Genomic DNA, 21,346 nt, shown 5'->3' with positions numbered 1-21,346 from the left:
GGTCCTACCTGACAATCCGAGAGTCAGTTGGACCAAGCTGATCACATGAAAATCAGTCAGTCAGGCAGACTCAACCACCATGGAGTTGGCTGGGCCAACCCAAACACCCTGGAGTCAGCTTGACTGTCAGTTGGACCCTAGTGTCATTCAGGATGGACCTTCTTCCAGTGACCAGCTCTCAGTCCCCTCCTGGACACACTCTGCATAGCCCCTCTGAACCCTGGGTTCAGAGGACCAGATCCCAGCCCTGGATGCAGCCAGCTCAGGGGCAGGACACCTGGGGAGGGGCTACATATAACATAGCACAGGGAGGTTTTGCCCAGTGCTGAGATGCAGCCTCCTCTAGAATAGGATGCACTGGGAAAAGCCACACAGTGATGCCACAGGGGGAGGGCTCACCCAGCACCAAGATTCATCCAGCTCTGGGATGGGGCAACTGAGGATTGGCTGCCTATTATGTCAAACAGGGATGAGATTGCAATAGAATTGCAATACCCAATCTCATTAGAATCCAATAGAGTGCAATACCCAATAAGAGTTGCCTAAGATGTATCCAACTCTCAAGTGCAGTGGTGGGAGTGTGTGTGAACATAAGACTGTATGGGGAGGGCTTCTCTTGTTCCAAAATGCAGTCAGCTCTGGAGTGAAGCAGCTGAGAATAAATAAAATGATGCAGGTGTGGAGGAAATGTAGGGGGACAACGGGGCTGGCTGGGCCAAGTGGACTGTGCTGCTCTGCAAAGATGAGTGATGCGCTCTCTGGGACAGATCATCTGGATATAGTGACCCATAAGCCTTAGCAGAATGTGTGTGGATGGCAACGTGCAACCCTACAGGGAAGGGTCCTGGCTAGGCTGGCATCAATTGAGAGCTGTTTATATAGATGTGCAACAACTGTGACCAGTCCTTTGTAACAAATCAGTGTCTGAAACACCTGCAATTGATGTATTTTATATAATACACGATGTATACGTAGTTGTCACCGTTTTATCATGTGTATAAGTCTGCATTACAAATCATATATCTACCACCAATGTAGATATTGCTAATTATACCTCTCCTGGTAACGTGTATACCTGTTATTGGTAAGATCTTGATTGGCAATAGACATGCTATCTGTAATGTCCTACGTACAAGGCTGTGAGAGATGGGCTGAAGTGGGCTGGGATAAGACAGCTCCAGGAAGTGCCCACATGGAAGGAAGAAGGCAGGGGGAGGGGTCTGTGCAACCAAGACCCGCAGGGCCCCTCCAGCCCATAGTACTGGGGCAGTCTCTGGACCAGATGGTGGCAACTTTTGATCCTCCTGGATCATGGTGTATGCATGAGGGCCACCCAGGCCTTGAATGCATATAGTTGGACAGAAATTTTTGGAGGAGTGCAGGCTGCCCAGCCCTGCCACCCTCCCTTTAGGCCACTGAAACAGAATCCAAAGACCAGACTGAGTCCAGACGTTTGGTGCTTCCATGGCAATAGTTGTAGAAGTGTCTGGGAATCAAACCCAGGTGTAGACAAACCACTGAACCACAACTGACTCCTTCAGGACCAGATCCTGGGCTAGTAGGAATCATCATCGGCCCCCATATATCACCCCTTGATGCATCCAGGCATCATCCCTTGCAGCTGAGGATGATTCCTCTCCCACGACTGCCTTACGTGTGGCTGCATCTACACAAGGTGCCAAGTGCACCGTTGGTACTGCGCCGTCCTTTAGTATTTGCGTTACTGCGCAGTCCCGTCGCCGCACGGTTATGTTCGGCTGCTCCTGCAGCGCTGTTACCGCCGCGCAGTAGCGTCGCCGTCACGTCCGCGTCTCGTTTAGACGCACCCAAAGACTGCTGACCAGGCCGCTCCGGGATGCAGGGGCTCTTCTGCAACTCGGGCACGTGTGTTCGCCCCGACCCCTCTGCCACAGGCTGGTGCCCGCGTTGTCTCCCCTTGCCCCCAAGAGACCCCTGCACTGGGCGGGGGCGGGGCGGTGCCGGGCCGCGGGCTCCCCGCACTTGGCGTCCATGTGTTTTTTCTAGCCGTCCTTGAAGAGCCTCGCCGAGCAACCATAGAGTCGCGGTCCTCCAGGGCCACCAGAGAGGACGCGGCGGGGTCCGGGGAGGACGCGGCGGGGCTGGGCCGCGCTCTCAGGTGAGGGGCCGCGGGCGGGGGTCGCTCCGCCGGGGGCCGTGACTGGAGGCGCTCGCATGTGGCGAGCCCTGGGAGCTTCCCGGGCCCTCCCCGAGCGCCGCCGCCGGCGGGGGCTGCTGCGGCCGGGCCGGGACAGGCCGGGGCTTGTGGGGCGGTGCCCGGGCAGACGGCTTGCTAGGAGCGTGATGGGTTGCTGGAGGAAACGTTGCTGTGTGAATGACCCCCAGGCAGTGAAACGACTCCCAGTCCCGGGCCTCAGTATCGGACTGGCATAACGGATCTCCCTGGCGTCCCACCCCCTGGAGCTGCGACTGTGATGGCAGGAGCCGTGACACTGTTGTTCCTGTGCAGGGAGGTGCACGGTTGCACTCCCCTCTCTCTCCCCTTTCCAGGTTGACTTGCCCGTGCCCCGTGTCCAGCTGCACTGCTCCACAGAAACCCGTGTTCTTCCTTCCCCCACCTCGCCTCGCCTCGCCTCGCCTTCCTGCTCCTCTGTGGGACACAGTGGGGATGGCGACAGCAGTCCCGGCTCAGGTAGGACCTCAGCGGAGATCCCGCATGTCCGGCAGGGACAGCAAACCCCAGAACGGTATAGGCCCTTCAGAGCTCCTGGCCCTCGAGCCATGTGGGAAACAAAGGGGACACTGCTCTGCAAGGCCCCTGGGTTTCCTAAGGAGGTGTTTTGTAGGGAAAAATAATTTTTGGGGGTTGCTCATCCAGGCAGGGGGTTGTCCACTTTCATCACACTTTCTCTTGGTGCAATGGCAATGGGAATGCCCCCAGTGTAGAGGCAATCTGTGACAACAGAGAGAGTAGCTGCACCACCTCCCTGGGATGAAGTGGACAAATGCACTCCTTTGTCAGCAGAGCCCACCCCCCACACTTTGCTGGAACAGCTGTGTTATCTGAGGGATACACAACTTCCCACCTCTGTCCAGGGTAGCCACACTGGTACATCTGTCTAATACAAAGTAAGCCTTCAAGCGAGTTGTGGGGGGTGGAAGAGAATAGAGCAGAAGGGGCTAAGTGGGTAATGCTTGTCATTACAGCTCTGGGAGGCCTTTGAGGATGTGGCAGTATACTTCACCCGTAAGGAATGGGAGCAACTGCAAGATGGAGACAAGATGCTTTACCGAGACCAGATGCTGAGGAATTACCAAGCTCTTGTTTCCTTGGGTAAAGTCCTGTTTCTTGCTTCTCAGCAGAGCTGCGAGCTCAAAAATGTCCCCTTCCTCTTCCTCCCCTTGTTCCTCTCCATACTTCTTTTGAAAGTTGGGCTGGTGGTATAAATCTGCTTTCTTCCCACTGTTTTGTCACGGATCAGCCCTGTGTTCCATTTCATATTTTCAATGCAAGATGGAGCCCAAGTGCATCTAACAAGGAATTGCTGTAAGGTTCTGCCCACGTGCCTTTGTAACATCTCCTTTTGCCACAGATCACGAATTGTGTCTTCACTGTATTTACTTTAAAACTAACGCCCTCAAGTTCACTCTGCTGTTCTATAAATTTTATTATGGTGTGGCTAAGTAACACTGTGCTTCCTTCAATGCCATATTGGTGGTTACTAAATTCAACATCAATATTCTTGTTAACACTAAAAGTTAGTAACCAGGGACGTTTGTACACATGCTTGTGCTGCAGCACCAGGCAGTTTTAAAACACTGCCATGCATGCATTTGTATAAATGGTGAAATGTGTGTCAGTGCTGGAAAAATGGCCGTGGCACACTTTTTGAACTAAAACGCATCAAAGCTGTTTTAGTTCAAAAGTGCACTGCTGCCATTTTCTGCATGCTGGCACGCATTTTCACCGCTTACACAACTGCACACAACACAACGCAGTGCACATCAGCTCACTTGCAGTGTAGACTCAATTAATCTCGCAGCATAAAAATGTATGTGTATAAATGCTCCTGTTGTCTGGAATCTCTTCTTAAAGGATCACTGCATTTAATTTGGAGAACTCTACATTTCCTTATGCTTTGGGAACTTCTTCGCATTGGGCATATGACCTGGCCATTTTTTTTCTATTTTTCATCTTGCTTTCATCTTTCCTGATTTCCTCTGCACCGCCAACTGGAACTTCAACTTCATTTTTCAGTGTCAGTGGATACAAAATTCTTCTGGGATATTCTCCTTTCAAGAAAATCAAAATTCATTCAGGTGTGGAAAATTTCTTTCAAGGAAGATGTTAATCCAGCTTTAGTATCAGGATATTATCCAAGCCCTTTGTTTGCACCTAGTGGATTTTAGTCAGCATATCGGTAGTTTCTCATCCTATCTACTATTTGTTTTTTTATGTATGTCACTTAATGCTGCTTTTCATATGACGGCCCCTTTTATGCAGAAGACAAGAGTGGTGAAATTACTTGGTCCAAATCCATTTTTGGTGCATATTAAGATTGTGATTGTGATTTCATGGAAACCATGAAACTTGTGATTTCATGGAAACCGCAACATTGGGCATTGTCCACGAAAGTGAGCATTGTCTGTGGAATTCACAAAATAAAAGTAGTGCTGGCTCCCTGGTGGGGTGGGAGCCAATCAGCAGTGAGGGGTGGGGCCGCATGACAGACAGCCCCCTCGGCTAATCAGCAGTGACGGGGGGGCCTCACTGTGATAAGTCCTGAAAATAGAAGCTGGCCCCATGATCAGCCCACAAAATTGGCTGCCTGCCTCCTTGATTTTGGTAGGTCCATAGTTAAAGGAAAGCCGCTTTCCCTATATCCCACAGTGTATCTGCATCCAGCTCTTTATTACAAGGAGACTGTAGTTTGACTTTGAGAAGAAGCCAGGCTTTTGGTTATGAAGTAACTTTCATCGTTTCATCTTTTCTCTTGACATTCCTTTTCTTTTCTGCGGGGAAAAACTTAGCAAGTAGGACACTGTGTTAGAGTACTTTGCTCTAACAGGATATCAACCCTTCCATTATATTTCCCCTTTTAGTCCTTGTGAAATCTGTCTTTATTGAATGGCCTTCTCTCTTTTGTCAGTGGTTCTGTACTGGCCAATTCCATGCTTTGAAATGTCTTGCTAATCTTTTTTCCATACCCATAACTCCAGTGAATTGTATCCTACATACTGCATTATTAACTAACCTGTGTTTTCATGTGCATTGTTGTGATGATTCTCCCATTGGGTGAAAAGACTGCAAATTGTAGAACTGAGGAAGCATTATGCTGCTTAATAGAAGTAGACTAGGCTAAGTCATGTTAAGCAAGGAGGCTAAGGGAAACAGAACTAGAAACAGTCTTGGAAATTTCATAGGTGAGAAATCTGTGGAGCTAGGAAAAATCAAGACTGGGTACAAGGACAGGGAAAGATGTTTAGTTTAGTCTAACCTGGTTGTACATAGCCTAACTGCAAAATAATAGAATAGTACATAGAAGGCCTGCTTTCAGATTGGCATTAAGACCACTTTATATTATCAACTGGCTAATGAAAGGTTAATATCCATGTTGTTTCTTACCTTTCCAGGCTTTTAACCATTCTCCTTATTTGCAAACATTTATTTTCTTTCTTTACTGTGTCTGATTCCATTCAATCTTGAACAAACAAAGAAAACAGTTTAAAAAAATTCTTATTGTGTATGACAGCAATAGCAAGAGTTTGAAGGAGTTTCCTATTGTAGATTACAAATTAAGAACTTTATTAAAGCCTTCATATAATCATCTGTTTAAATTACTGTATTTCCTCACATAGAATATGCAATGCACTCAGATTTTCAGCACCTTTTTGGGGAGAAAGATGTGGGTTATATTCAAGAAAAAAATATATAATGTCATTCAGCTGCCTGCCAAGGCAGAGTTTGTTTAGCAGACTACTAGCCCTGGGTGCTCCTGGGGAACCTGCAGCCCATGGCTTCTTCAAGGGAGTCTGTCCCCAACTGAAGTTAGAGAGCAGACTGGCTGGCCTTGGCTTACCAGCTGAAGTAAATAAGATTCTGCCCTCAATAGCTATCACATGGTGCTTTATTTCCTCCCTCCTGCTCTGTCTAGGGCACCAGAGGAGGTCACTTCATCTCTGATTCTTGCCTACTCCTACCCCTGCACTTTGAGTTTAAAGAGCCACTGCTTCTGTCAAGCAGAGCCTGCTGCTATGTAAGTAGCAGTATCTAGGGCAGGGGTGGGCAAAACACACCCCACCAGGTGATTTCTTTTTTTTTTCCAGCCTGCCGGTGGTGCATATCAGTTCACTATATCCAGTCTGTCCCTGAGCTGTTCCTGCTGTGCTCGCATGGGGCTGAGCCCTGTTCACTCCCATGGGGGCAGCGCTTGCTGCGCTCCCACCCTTACCTGCAGTGAAGAGGGGGGAGTGGTGGTGGCGGCTGTGCTGGGCAGGTGAGGGCAAAGTGGCAGCTGGGCAGGAGCATGGGGCCTGTACCAGTGCCCTGGGGTAGGGGCCGGAGCCAGCAGGGACCAGGGTGGGGCAACAGGAGCACAGAGGAACTGCAGGGAGCTCTGCGCTATAGAGACAAGCCAGCTGTGCCCCTCTCCCTACCACCCTGGCCAAGCCCCATAACCTCCACCACTGGTTTCATTGCACAGGACTCCCCTGGCAGCGTGCGTCTCGCGTATGTGAGCCTTGTGCAATGGAGTCAGAGACCCGGTCACACTTAGTCCTGGGGCTTACCAGGACCACGTGCCACCTGCTGCTGCTGCTGGCAGCAGGGGCAGTGCGCAACGCAGGGGGAGTATGCTACAGGGAGAGGCCCACACACACCCGCCCCCACACACACACACATACCCACAGCCCCCCCACACTATACAAGAATAAGACTTCATTTTGAGCTATTATGCAATCACCTCTATATACACGATGCAAACATGCACAAATAAGGACAAAAATATTTTTAAAGTAAAATTTAAAATATCTTATTGTAGATGTTTGATTTTTATTTTTTTTTTAGTATATAATTTGTGTGTGGGGTTGGGGGGTTCTGGTTCCAAGATGACAAATCCCCCTTCCCCAAAAGGAGTACTTCCAGGGGCAAGGGGAGGGACTTCCAGTGCCGACCGGGTGGCAGGGCTATCCTTGTGGCTGTCAACATCACACCAAAACTTGTTAAGTGGCCTTCCAACTGAAATAATTGCCCACCCCTGAACTAGGGGATAATGAAGCAATGATAGGCTCTCCCGTCCTTTTTGCCACTACCAGTGTTTTACTGCTGGCTACAGTAGGGGTGTTCAGGAGTGCAGCTGCCCTGTTAAATCTGCAAGCATGTGCAAAAATGAGGAGGAAAAGGTGGTGTTCTTTCATTGTTGTTGAGAAACTTAAAGTTCCGAGAGAAGCAGAAAAAAGCTGGAAACTATGCTGCTGGAAGAAAGTATGGCATCAACAAAACGCATAGACGGAAAGAAGAAGAAAGAGAAACTACATTTTAAGCAGTGATGATAAGAAAACATCCAGAACTTAACTATTTTGCGGCATATGTGTGAGTGAGATTGCATATCTGAATTGCCATGTCCACAGGAACGTGCTAGTTAAAAAGCAAGTGAAATCTGCAGGGAACTTGAATTAGGTCTTCAGTTCAAGGCAAGCAGAGGTTGGATGCAGAGAACTTTATAGTAGAAATGGACTTTCAATAAGAGCATGCACAGTAATTTCCCCAGCATTTACCTGAAGTATATGAGGAGTTGATAGCAATGATATGTTATCAGTGTGCAAAAGCAGAATTCATAGTTACCATCACAAATAGGGAATGCAGATGAGACACCAGTGCATTTTGAAATACCATCTGATACCACAATAGATGAGTGGAACAAAATCTGTTCATGTAAGAACAGCCAGATATAAAAAGTTGCACTGCACTGTTAAGATTTTCTAATGGAACTAAGTTGCAAGCCTTTGTCTTTTTTTTTTTTAAAAGAAGATGCTCCTTAAGGAGAAGTTGCCACAAGAGATAATTGTCCATCCACCCTTTTCCTTGTGCCCTCTCAACATACTAGTGATGGGCTAGATTAAGTATGTATAGGAATACCAACGTGGTGTTCTTTTGAAATTAAAATCATGCTTGTATAGGATAGTACAGCGTTCCCTAAACAGAGGAAGTGAAGAAACAGCTAAAAGATGGAAACATTGACCAGATAACAATATTAGGAACCATAATATCCATAATTCAGCCCTTTAATGTTAGCATTAATCATCCTTTCAAACCAAAACATGAAAACAGCTATATACAAAATTGATGGTGAGTAATGACCACATTTTGGTGCCAGCTGGAAAGCTCAAGTGGCTGGAAATAGGGCAACTATCTAAGTGGATCAAGGCTATGTGGAATCTAACCCCAGCAGACTTGATAGTTAACAATGCTTCATTTTTAGCTGTCTGGATGATAGTTAGGATTGTGCCATGATGTATGGTAATACAGATGACTGAGGTACTTGGGAGGCAGCAGCAACAAAGAGTAAAGATAAGTACCAGAATATTTTTCATCTTCCTTGTTTTAATCTTCTTATCTCTTGTTATATTTGGTGTTCTTTTTTTTTCTTTTTTAACTTTATCAGCTTCTAATATTTCACTGACATTTCATAGACATTAGGGGCTAGAAGGGGCCTCATGAGATCATGGAGTCCAGCCCCCCTGCCAGTGGCAGGAAGTCTACAGGGATTAGATGATCCCAGCAAGATAAACATCCAAATGCCTTTTCAGTGAGTCCAGAGTAGGTGATTACACCACCTCTGCGGGGAATCTGTTCCAGACCTTGGACACTTGGACTATAAAAAAGTTCTTTTTTAAATTGAGTCTGAGTCGGCCTTCTAGAAGTTTGTGGCAGTTGGACCTACTTATCCCTTGGGGACCCCTGGTGAACAACGGTTTTCCCAGATCCTGATGTACGCCTCTTACATACTTATAGGCAGCCACCAAGTCCCCCCTGAGCCTTCTCTTTGCCAGGCTGAAGAGTCCTATGTCCCTCAGCCTCTCCTCATAAGGCTTGCTCTCTTGGCCTTTGATCAGACAGGTGGCTCTCCTCTGGGCTTTCTGGAGCTTATCCACATCCCTTCTGAAGTGGAGGGCCCAAAACTGGACACTACTCCGGCTGCAGCCTCACTAAGGCCAAGTAAAGTGGGAGGATGACATCCCTGGTTTTGCTCGAGATGCATTGGTAGATGTATACCAGAGTTTGGTTTGCTCTGCCATGGCATCACACTGGGGGTTCATGTTCATCTTGTGGTCAACCAAGAGCTGCAGGTCCCTTTCGGTTGCAGTGCTAGCGAGTGTAGCACCATCAAGCCTATAAATATGATGCTATTTTTTTCTCCCAAGGTGAAGTACCCTGCAATTCTCTACATAGAATGCTATCAGATTTTGGTCTGCCCACTTTGCAAGCGTGTCCAGGTCAGCCTCTATCTCCAGCCTGTCCTCCAGTGTGACTCTTTCCCCATAGTTTAGTGTCATCCACGAACTTTGTCAGTTTGCATCTGACGCCCGAGTCAAGGTCATTAATGAAGGTATTGAAGAGTACTGGCCTGAGCATTGAACCCTAGGGGACTCCACTGGTAACCTCGCACCATGTTGATTTGTTCCCATCAACTAGTACCCTTTTGATCCAACCCCAGAGCCAGTTCCCCAGCCAGCGGACAGTGAGATAGTTGTGGGCATAGTTCCCTAGCTTGGTTGTGAGGACAACATAGGAGACCAAGTCAAAGGCCTTCTTATAGTCCAGATAAATGGCATCAACCTCCTCTCCCTTGTCCAGGCAATGCGTCACCTGGTCATAGAAGGAGATGAGATTCGTCAGGCAAGACCTTCTAGTAATAAAACCATGTTGGCTGGCATTCAGTTGGTTGCCTTCTGTTAACCTGTTGCAGATGGATCCCTTGATCGTTTTCTCCAAGATCTTTCCAGGGATGGACATCAGACTGATAGGTCTGTAATTCCCTGGAATTGTTTTTTGTTCTGTTGTAGAGACATGACACAATCTGGAATAAAGGGAAGTGAGGTGTGTGCAAAGCTCACGTGGATTTTTGTATTTTATAATTTGTTATATTACTGTTATATTCAATTTTTTTTTTCATTCTGCCATCATAAAATTGTGTGTGTGTTTGTTTGTTTTTTGGGGGCATGTTAAACGTGAGAGAAGAGTGTCATTTTTTCTGAGGTAGATCCTTGGAACAATCTTGGTTCCTCAGGCTGTTTGTGGGGGGTCTGTATATAGTTTCTTTACAGTATTATAAAATCCTCCTTTTTGTGTACCTACAATTGTGAATTACTCCCTTCCCCCATACAAAGCTCCATTGTTATCCAATTTTCATTGACTTTCTTTATTTCCAAAACTTGTCAGTGCAAAAATTCATCAAGAATACGTACAGTTCAAGTTCTCTGCCTGGAATTACCCTAATAACATAAGTTGTATCTATCCATTAGTGTTTCTGCTCTTTCTTTTCAATTTTGTATCTTGAATGTAAAAAGAAGGGTAAGAAAGTTTTTATACTACATAAAAGCATAGGAAGTTAGGGTTGGAAGGGACCTTAGAAGGTCACATCTAGTCCCATCCCCCCTGCTCAAAACAGGACCAGCCCCAACTAGATTGTCCCAGCCAAAGTGGGGTTTGTCTAGCCAGGTTTTAAACCTGCAAGGATGGAGATTTCACCACCTCTCTGGGTAAATTGTTCCAATGTTTTACTACCCTCCTAGTGAGAAAATTCTTCCTAACATCCAACCTAAACTTCCCTTGCTTTAACTTGAGACTGTTGCTCGTTGTTCTGTCATCTGCCACCACTGAAAATAGCCTAGTTCCATCCTCTTTTGAACACCCCTTAGGTTGTTGAAGACTGCTATTAAGTCTCCTCTCAGTCTCCTCTTTAGACTAAATAAGCCCAGCTCCTCCAGTCTTTCCCCATAAGTAATGACCCCCAGTCCACTCACCGTTTTTGTCACCCTCTGCTGGAGTCTCTCTAATTTGTCCACATCTTTTTTGTTTTGGGCCCCCCACTACTGAACACAGTACTCCCAGATGTGGCCTCACCAGTGCTGAATAGAGGCGAATAATTACTCCCTTCTACCTCACAAATCACTGCACGTCTACCTAACTTCCATGCTTCCAACTGGAGTTGTATACCATTTACATACTTCTTAGTGGCTGATGCTTTATTTTTCATAGAAACATACTTCTGTTTACCTTGGTGAAAAGGGCTATTATCAGTACAAGGTTTCTGCCTACAGTGTCCTCTTCTTGTTGCTATATGTCCACATTCCCTTTTCCTTCATGATCCCCTTGAAATGTTTTGAGTCCTTTGTATCTGTTCTCTAAATCCCAAATGGGTACTGGTTGGAGAGTAACCAAACAAAACTGCCCTCTTTGCATTTTTTCCAAACAGGATATCAAGGTCCCACACCAGACTTAATCGGCCGCATTCAGCAAGGGGAGGTGGAGCTCTGGGTCTATGATGATGAGGAACCTGGAGAATGTATATGTTCTAAGGGCCTGTCTCCAGGTGAGTCATGGCAGTTCCCTCTACCCCACATCCTCACATATCTTAGTACCCACAGTGACAGGAGGAGCTGGAACTGCAGACTTGCCCTGAACTGCTGCCCCAAGATACTGACCTCAAACAGTTACCTTGATCTGTGTTGTCCAGGCAGGTGTATGTTACCATTCTGTGTAATTTAATGATGCAGACACAGGTAACTGTCCCCTTCTTCCTCTCTTTGGGCTATTGGGATACAAAAAATAAAATCACCCCTTAAGCAATGTCTTCTGTTGCCTTCACCTTCTGGAGCTTGAGCCTCAGTCACCTTAGCAAGAAGTTCTGTCATAGAAAAGGGAGACTTCCCACAGGAAAGCACTACAAAACCCTAGCATGATGTCTCAATATTAATGTAACAGAGAGCCTGGGGTTCCTATTACTTTAAGGAGATAAATGACAGCAGATAGAGCCCAGACAGCTGAGCAGGGCCTAGCCACAAGAAGGAAGACAGCAAAGAAACATCACTGTCAAGGCAGAGAGCTGCCCATGAGAGTGAAAGGGTGCACCTACAGCCAGTCAGGAGAACTCTGATTGCAGGGAGCTGGTTGTAAGGGAATAGGCAACTGAGGAAATAGCCCAGTAGGCCAGAGCCTCACTTGTACATCAGGGAGGCTGCTAAAGCAGCAGTCATCAGCTGCCATGGCTACCAGCCTTCAGGCCCTAATGAGAAACTCCTGTTCAGCTGGAGTGCCACCTGTCTGGAAGGGACAGGGCTTAGGCAGCATATATGCCTAAGTCTGATCCAGATCAAGTAATCTGGCCTAGCAAGATGTAGATTGAAGGCTAAGGCTAGTACGCTCAGCTAGAGGAGAAGGCTGGAGGCCAAGAAGGCTGAGGTCCCAACAAGGGAGAGATGGTATAGTAACACCTGTGAGCTATGAGCATGGCTGTAGAGGAGGTCAAAGGCCATGAGCAGCCCTTAAGGCTACAGGTACCCTGAAGGGCACAGACAGGTCAGGAAGGCCTACTCAGCCCAAGAAGGGCAGAACTGAGACCAATGGAGTCCAGGAAGGACCTGCTGGCAGCCAGAAGAACTGCAGTTTGCTCTAGGACCCTTAGGTAACTTCCCTTTCAATCAAACAAATACATCAAGGTGTGGCAGGTGAGTGCAAAAGGAAGGGTACTCTAGAGCTGGAACAGGACAAGGTTTGCATGGTCACCAGGGGGCATCGTGACTGCCCTGATGCACCGAACGTGCTACATTTAGATGCAGATAGGGGTCCTATGGGCTAGAATTTCCATTCTTATTCAGTAGTGTAAGAATTGATACCTCAGGCCAAAGTGGTCATACCTCTATAAAACTCTCTGGCAGGGCATGATGAGACCTGTATTGCTCTATGGCAGTTCTTATGGTGAGAAGTTATCTTGGGACCTATCAGGGACTGTGCTATAGCAAGACTGGACCTCTCCTATTTACTGTTGTTAGTTCCTCTTGCTTAGTTGGAACTGGAAATTCCCTTCATAATAGAGAGTGGAATAAAGGCAGTTTTTAATCAGTACCTTGGGCTGTATTATAGAGCTTTCAGGTGAGGGTGAGATTCACATCCTCTCTACTTTGAGAGATATAAACTTATAATTGTGTATACCGGTATCTTCCTCTTTCTGCAGCCCTGGCCCTGAGACCTGGGGTCTGTGTGTAGGTTAACCCAAAAGCCTTTGTCCTGGTACAGGTTCCACTGACATCTAGGACTTGTCACCAGAGGAAAGCCCTGTGGGCTCATTCCCCAGACCAGAAAATTCTCTGCCATCAGGTAGGAAGCAGAGTTCTGCTCCTTCCAGAAAAGATTAATAGACAGCGAACGAAAGAAAAGAAAGTTGGAGGGCTCATTTCAGGCCTGGTTCATCAGCTGCAAATTGTCCTCTCCCAGAACTTTTCCTTGAGGCACAAGGTCTGGCAAACTTTAGCTCTTTTTTTTTCTATTTCTAGCAGCCCTTATGCCTTGCTTATGCCAGAGCTGTGATCTGGCCCAGTGAGCGCAGTGCTTGACAGCCCCATATACCCATACTAGCCAACACACACTCCAGACCTGGAAATTGGCCAGTGAGGCTGTTTTAATCTTGTCCTCGGGTGCTGTTCTCAGAACTGCTAGAGATGGAGAGCTTGAGAACAAATATTGGGGATGAAGCCCAAACAGTCTCTCTGGTAAAGCTGTAGGTCTATAATACAACAGTGACCTTGGGAGAGGGAATGCTCAGTGGTGGCTGGGGCCAGGCTGGCTGCAACCTCTGGGCTGCCCCCTCTAAATGAACTGGTGGGCACAGACCTTGGCTGTTATACCTCTGAGTTCTCCCTGGTCAGATGAGACTTGGATTTGGAACAGAACCATTGGGAATCTGAATCTGAAATTTGTTAGGGAATGCACAGTACACTGACCTCCATCCCCAGCTTTGAGACCAGTTGGAATTAGGCTTCTTATACGCACAGTGTACCCAGGTGCCAAGATCTGGCCCTGCTCTGGGGCCTATCTGAGCTGGGTGGAATAGCAGTGCTTCCCTTTTGCCAGTGGCACAAGAACTAATTTCTGGGTTCCTTTTATCCATCCAGCACATACTGGGATGGTGAACAGAGCTGACCAGTGGCCTCCTGGGGAAGATCCTGCAAATCTGGAGGTGGTTTCAACCAGGAACCAGCTACCTATGCCATGGGAACAGACAGCAGCTGAGTTCCAAAAGAGTCTGATATGTAGGGAAGGATTCAAGAGACAGAGAGACTCCAGGAGCTATGAGAGCAGGACTCACAGAGGGGAGGTGTTGTATATATGTGGAGAGTGTGGTGAGAGCTTTGGGGACCAACAGGAGCTCAGGGCGCACCGGGAGACCCACAAGAGGGAGACAGTCCACCCCTGCACAGAGTGTGGGAAGAGCTTCCGTTATAAATCCTGTCTCATCAAGCACCAGAGAATGCACTCGGGGGAGGGCCCCCACCTCTGCCTCCACTGTGGGAAGAGCTTCATCCAGCTGTCCTGCTTCCAAGTGCACTGTCATATGCACTCTGGGGAAAAGATGTACCAATGTACCAATTGTGGGAAGCGCTTCAACAACCCATCCCACCTCCAAGTACACCAGCGTATCCACACTGGGGAGAAGCCATACCGCTGTGGCGACTGTGGGAGGAGCTTCACACAGAGCTCTGCTCTCACCACACACCAGCGCGTCCACACTGGGGAAAAGCCATATCATTGCCCTGAGTGTGGAAAAAGCTTCCGGCAGAGCTCTGCTCTAGCCCAGCACCAGTATGTCCACACCGGAGAGAAGCCCTACTGTTGCCCTGAGTGTGGGAAAAGCTTCAACCACCCATCCCACCTGCGAGTCCACCGGCGCCTCCACACGGGGGAGAAACCGCACCTCTGCCCTGCGTGTGGGAGGAGTTTCAGTGATCCATCCTATCTCCGAGTCCACCTGCGCACGCACACAGGGGAGAAACCCTACCACTGCCCTGAGTGTGGGAAGAGCTTTGCTCGCCCGGATCTCCTCCGTGTCCATGTGCTCACACACACAGGGAAGAAGCCATATAGCTGTGCCCAGTGTGGAAAAAGCTTCACCCGCCCAGCCTTCCTCCGAGCCCACTTGCATGTCCACAGTGGAGAGAAGCCATACCGGTGTGCCGAGTGTGGGAAGAGCTTCCATGATCCATCTCACCTCCGGCTCCATGGGCGCATACACACAGGGGAGAAGCCATATCACTGTGTAGAGTGTGGGAAGAGCTTCAACAGCCCATCCCACCTCCGTGTCCACCAGTATGTTCACACTGGGGAGAAGCCATACAGCTGTGCTGAGTGTGGGAAGAACTTTGGCAGCCCGTCCTATCTCCGTGTCCACCAGCGCATCCACACAGGAGAGAAGCCATGCCACTGTGCCAAATGTGGGATGAGCTTCAGGGATCACTCAGCTCTCAACAAGCACCAGCGAACCCACAGACCAGACCCTGGCCCTTCGACAGGGGCCAGTTTCTGCCAGCTCTTGCCTCATCCTCTTCCCCACAGCCTGTGCCCTGAACTGGGGGTGGGAGAAATGTCCTGAAATGTCCCCCACCTCCCCATTCACCAAACACTGGGTTTCCATGGCCCTGGGCACAGGGATGTTCTCTCAGAAATTGAGGACCCAATAGTGGGGTTAATGGGCTGAAGCTGGGATACAGGAGATGACTGGACTCAAGGATACACTTCAGGAGCTCTGGTTTCTCCCAGTTCTGTTATCCATATTGCAACATCCAAGGACCCTTCAAGTCCCACTACTGCAGGGTTGAGGAAGAGGAGGAACAAGAAAGACTTTATTCACTTTCTTTGGCTGATCAGGCCACTACTGTTCAAGTTGTGTCCATAGTAATGCTATGGTCCTTTTCACTGTGTAGTAGTCCTCCTCTCAGTGGTCTGTTACTGTGTGTAATGCCGTGCTGTATTCAGGCTTTCTTGTGGAAGGATCTCAGGTGGGCACCATAGGATTAAAGTATGGGTGATCTTTCTTACCCAATTTAATTTCACTGCAAGATAGATTAAGGGGGAGGTGGGGGTAAGGCTGCATTGAGGCTGAAGTAAGAGAAGGAGAAAACTTTCCCACAGTAACTATGTTCTGCCAGAGCGTGAGAATCTCTCCAGCAAACACCATCCCAGGAGCCAACTGCAAAGAGCATGGAGCCATTCATATAGTAGCATGCACAGCCCACACATCTCTTTCCCCCTCCCCGCCCCAAAGGGTTCAAGGTGATGTAGTTCTCCCAACAGACTTTGTGGGGGAGGGGGACATGAACATAAATAAGAGCCATTGCCACTGATGTATTTGGGATAATTGCTGGTTTTGTGGACATAAGTATGGTAGTCTGGGAAGGTTTGGCATATGGTGGTTTGTAGGGTGCCATCCGAAATATGAACTGCGATTATCTAGAAAGTTAATATTAGTGTAAAAATATTCTGGTGAAAGTTTGATCAAGGGGTGTTAGTTGTTGAACCTATAGTGGAAGTCAGTGAGTCCAACTGTTCAATTCAGGTGATGAAAATCATGTTTACCTGGTTAGAGTGCAGGTTTGATAGTTATAAATGAAGCTGCTCTGGGTGAGGATTAAATGGACATGATGTTGCAGATCTAACTGTAGTCTGTTTTCTTGTAGATCTTTCAGGCAGGCAGCTCTGTGTCTTCATGGTGTGGGATATTAGTGTACAGGGTGCTGACATCCATGGGTGCAGATATGGCCAGGAAGGTAGTTGATAATCTCGGTTTTGTTGAGGAAGTCTTGTCTTGCAGAAATATGGTCTTTGGGCGACAAGTGGTTTTAGGATAGTTTCTGTGAACCCGGCTACTCTTCAGTGCGGGTATCACGGTTGGATCATATAATGGTCTACCAGAGTCATCTTATTCGTGGATCTTTAGGAGTATATAGAAAGCTCGTGGAGTAGGGGATAAGTGGAAGTAGTTTTTCCTTAAACTGGTACAGAAAGGGTTTAATAATACTTTTCAGTTCCAGAGTAAATACTGGTGGGAGAACCTCCTGAAGTTCTTCATAGTAGCTGGTGTTACAGCTCTGTTGTCCAGTGGTTTGATTTACTATTTCAGTGATGGATCTTAGGAACTGTATAACCTTTCTCTGAGAGAGAGAGAGAGAGGTTATCATTATCCTGGCTTTTCTTCAGAATTTGCTGTTAGCTTTCTTCCAGAAACAGTCAATTAAATTGTCCAGCATGTGATTCTCTCTGCTGGGAAGTGTCCAGTCCAATGTGATGTTATTGTTGTTGTTTGTTTTTATCTGTTGTGGCAAGAAGGTTTTCAGAGGTGGTTCTGTCCTAGTTGTAGAAGTATTTTCAGGCAAAGTCTGCAGAACAATTCTTCTAATTCTCCAAATATTAGTATCTTGTCAAGTTGTTCCTTTGGGCAGAAGTTCAAGGCCTTTGAAGAGCACAGGTATTTCCAAGTGAGATGAGGGTGTTAATGATGTAGGTGTTCTAGGTGACACAGTTTTGATTCTTCCCTGCTTTGCTGGTGTGGTGCCTATAAGGGCTTCTTTTGTGGTAGCCAGTTCGCCTTTTTTCTTCTTATGCTGGATGGCTGTCATCAGGTATTTTTGGTGGTATGTTTGGGTCTGGGTCTGCTGTACAGTAATCATTTATGTCTCTAGGTTGATCTCTCTTAAGTAGCATAAGTAAGTATTGTTACCAGACTTAATGTTAGACTTCATAAGAAATCCTAAAATGCTTAGACAGCAATAGTTTGTTCTCTGAAGAGAGTTTGAGCACAGCGATTTACAATTTCAAACATGCAACAAACAACAGAAAAAAATCTCCCTAAGCTAAGATACAGCCTAATAAGACACAGAAACAACATACAGCTCAGCCTAACTTCAAATGTAACATAAGCCAAAAAGACAACAGAAAGCCTTGCATAGATCTTATATAATCCTGAGGGAAGAATGTCCCCTTGCAGCCATGTATTTGGAAGGTCTTTCTGGGAATCTGCAGATCTGGGCAGGTGAGGAAGAGATCCCACAGACCTCATCTTTACCTGGGTTTTTATAGGTGATCTGTGCCACCTCCTCTCCATTTAGTGCCTTGACAATAGCATGCTTTTTACATCTGCCATGTATCACATACCTCTCATGACTCACATGTTCAGCGTCTTTGTCTCTTCTCAGGTATTCCAGTCTCTCACCTCTTAAAGGTTCCACTTTGAAATGTAAATGTAGCTGCCTGCATGTAGCTTAAGAATCAGTAAAAAGGTTTGCAATCATTATGATTGTGCCAGGCCTTTGCTAACATATCCTGTTTTAAGTTTATCCCTTTTAGAGTAGGTTAGGTGAATAAGATGGTTTCTCAGTTTTTCTGTGCAGGAGAACCTCAGTTGTGTTGCATATATGGTGTTGTGAGTGTTAGGTAAAAGTTGCAGCTGAGTCTCCTTGGAATGATGTTAGGTTTTGTGTACAAGCTTAAGAAAATGGCATGCATTCTGCCTTCTCTTTTCTTTAGGTTTTGGATTTTCTATGTGAGCAGCAGATTTCTATATCTTCCATGTTACAGTAGTGTTAAAGTGATGATGTAGCCATAGTAGTTGAGAAATTATGTGAGAGGCAAGGATTTTTGTGGGTGGTATCTTCTGTTGGACCAACTGCATGGTCGAGCTTTCCCCCCAGACCTGACAAAGAATGCCTTGTATTCAGAAGCTTGTCCCAAGTCATTAGGGAAGACTTTATTACTGCCTGCCACCTCTTGCCTCCTGGGATTGCTGCTTGGCATAATTGCTGCTCCATCGCTCAGTGGTCATGCCACCCCACTGCTCCACAGCCTGGATCAGTGTGGAGGTCATGTCACCTGCTGCTGTCACCGCTACCACAACTTTGGGGATCGCAACCTCAGGTTTGCCAACACTGCTGCTGCTCTGGGGAGCACCACTGGACTTGTCTCCTGATTCATAGGATCACCACTAGGTTAGCCGCCCTGTGGCCACCATGGCTGTCACTGCATCACACGGGAGTTCTGCTTTTGGGACCACTGCTGCCAACCTGTAGAGCAATGCTAAGATGCAGCCTTTTGAAATCACTGCTCTGCTGCTTGCTTTGAGAAGTGCTGCATGGGGTTGTCACTTTTGCTGCTCACCACTCTGGGTTGTTGTCTGCTGTTGCTTTGTAAGTGCTTCTGGGATCTCTAGCTGCTGGTACAGAGAGCACCCCTTCTGAGATGTTAGCTTTTGGTCTCAGTGCCACAGCTCAGTTGTCTATTACTATTGAAGTTCTTACCAGCCTCAGTAAGAATGCCTTCAGAGGGGGACTCCACAGTTCAGTCTCCTTGGGCTCTCTCCCTTTAAAAAAAAAAATTGCGTGTTGTTGGACTCAACTCAGGGTACAGTGTGTTCTGACATCCCCATGATCCCTGTGCAGCTGAGATCAGGATATACACATGCTGACTGACCCTGAGATCAGGATTCCCTTTGTACAAATCCCACATGAGAACCTGCTAGGGAGCCCACTAGAAGATGTGCCAGTGCTTGGGAGGAGCTGGGAGAAATGTGTAGGTGCTTGGGTGATAAGAACCTTGTGGGAATTGGGTGCCTGGATGGGGCCTGGATATCTGATTCCATTGTGCCCAGTTAAAAACTGAACTGAACTCTGCTGCACGTATTCTGGGTGCAGAGAATGAGTGGTGAGGGGGTGGGAAGGATCAGTGATTGGGGGAGATAAAAGGGCAGCCTGAGGCCAGACAAAGGGCCAAGGGTGTTGGGATTAGGGGTTAGGGGATGGGATGGAATTGGTGGGTGGGCATGGATGTGGATGTTGAGGTTGCAGTAAAGGGGTTAGGAGTTAAGTGTTAGGAGTAGGGTTTCCTCCTGAATATTTGGGACCAATATAGAATATTTAGATATTGTATCCTTTTTATTAAGTTTATAGATACCGACAACTTAATTTTTGCAGTAATTGCCTAATTTTCTTTGTGTGTATGCATATACTCTCCATCTTTGCTAAATGAACAAAATCGAATCTAAGTGTCTTACCAGGACCAGCCACTGGCTGTCACTGCTGCTCCTGGATGAGTAAGCAGCCCTTTGCAGTACCTGAACCACTGGATGTTACTACTGCTCCATGTAGGGATTAAAATGCAGCCTTTGCTGTTTTCTAAGCGGACCTCAAGTGTCACTGCTGCCCCACATGGAGGCAAGGATGTAATTTACTCTGCCTAGTCCAACTAGAAGTGGTGCAATCACTAGGAAAAATTTGTTTATTTATTAATTTGCAATAAAGGGACTCAACACCAAGGTCAAAGATCAGTCACAAGTGTTTCAGGCCCCAGTCTCTCTTTCCCCAACACCACGTACTTTTAACATGCTAGTTTCTCCAGATTCCTTATCCTCTTTGTGTGTTTGGTTTGGGAGGGGACTCACCTGAGTGAATCAGGGTTGTGGGAGTGAACAGGGATAGGAGGGAATACAAGGGAAGGCATAGGCATAAGCCCCTGGGCTATAGCATAACAATAACAATGGAAACAGCCCTCTGCCCCATTTGAATGGGCAAACCTTTTCTCCCTCATACAGCGTACCTCCTAGCCTGGGTACCTTGTGAGATCCTCAAGTCTCACTACTCCTATGAGCAGCAAAGCAAGCAGTCAAGCATCCCTGGGTGGCCCTGTAATCTACATGTGGGCACCAACTCCTTTTTATGGAGAAGGTGGTTGGGTGTTATAAAGTGAAGTTGGATTGGGTAGAGGGCGTGTTCTTTTAGATCAGAGGCAGCAGAGTAGGATGGGAGCAGCCTGGACTGATTTTGAATTTGGGGGATTTGGAAGCAGATTGTTTTGCTGTACATTCTTTTTAAATTGTTTGCTTCTGTAACTTTTGTCTCTTATTGGAACCTGCCCTGAGCCTTTATTGGGCAGGGTGTCATATTAATCAAATCAAAAATTTCTCTCCAGACGGGACTTGAATCGAGGCTCCCAGATTCCAGAAGCCATTTCCTTGCCCATTAGACAATTAGGGCCGGGTGGGAATCAATAAAAGTGTGTAATTATTTCTCAGCTTCAAGCCTCTGCTGATGTGCCTCCTTCAAGTCTGGGACTTTTGCTGGGGGAGGGAGAGCAGAAGTTTGTTGGTCACTTGCTGTCACCAAGGACACTCAAGATTTTCTTCTCTTTGCAACATCAGTGGGAAGAAGAAATAATTCAGTGAGAGACTTGCTCTGTAGTTCATGGTTCTGACATGCTGCTGGCAACCCTAAGGGCTGGTTCATTATGGAGGTAGACCCTTGAATTACTAAATTGCCCTGTCTTGGC

At 47.1% G+C, this 21,346-nt stretch overlaps 1 protein-coding gene across 3 annotated transcripts; it reads left to right on the top strand.

The window, feature by feature from the left end:
* Positions 1–1,736: 1,736 nt before the first annotated feature.
* On the top strand, positions 1,737–21,091 carry LOC149859525 (uncharacterized). 3 transcript variants are annotated; one of them, XM_090056699.1, is made up of 5 exons: positions 1,737–2,137; positions 2,530–2,671; positions 3,187–3,313; positions 11,457–11,573; positions 14,152–21,091. In XM_090056699.1, exons 2-5 carry the CDS (start codon positions 2,648–2,650, stop codon positions 15,624–15,626), a joined length of 1,743 nt encoding a protein of 580 aa, XP_089912825.1. In that variant the 5' UTR covers positions 1,737–2,137; positions 2,530–2,647; the 3' UTR covers positions 15,627–21,091. The 3 variants fall into 3 exon arrangements, with proteins under 3 accessions (XP_089912825.1, XP_089912824.1, XP_089912823.1); XM_090056698.1 differs by having other exon boundaries at positions 2,489–2,671; XM_090056697.1 differs by lacking the exon at positions 1,737–2,137 and having other exon boundaries at positions 2,145–2,671.
* The last annotated feature ends 255 nt before the right edge of the window (positions 21,092–21,346 follow it).

This window comes from Crocodylus siamensis, chromosome 7, assembly GCF_052110815.1.
Source record: "Crocodylus siamensis isolate JL-2025a chromosome 7, ASM5211081v1, whole genome shotgun sequence".
NCBI lineage: Eukaryota > Metazoa > Chordata > Crocodylia > Crocodylidae > Crocodylus > Crocodylus siamensis.
Note: the sequence above shows the minus strand (reverse complement) of the source record. Positions and strands in the feature narration are given on the sequence as shown.

What these genes read in the sequence shown, in the direction of transcription:
- LOC149859525 (XM_090056699.1), top strand. Translation starts at nt 2,648, where the DNA reads ATGGCGACAGCAGTCCCGGCTCAG. An exon ending in CCAAGCTCTTGTTTCCTTGG is followed by an intron (nt 3,314 to 11,456) that starts GTAAAGTCCTGT and finishes TTTTCCAAACAG; the next exon opens with GATATCAAGGTCCCACACCA. An exon ending in TTCTAAGGGCCTGTCTCCAG is followed by an intron (nt 11,574 to 14,151) that starts GTGAGTCATGGC and finishes TTATCCATCCAG; the next exon opens with CACATACTGGGATGGTGAAC.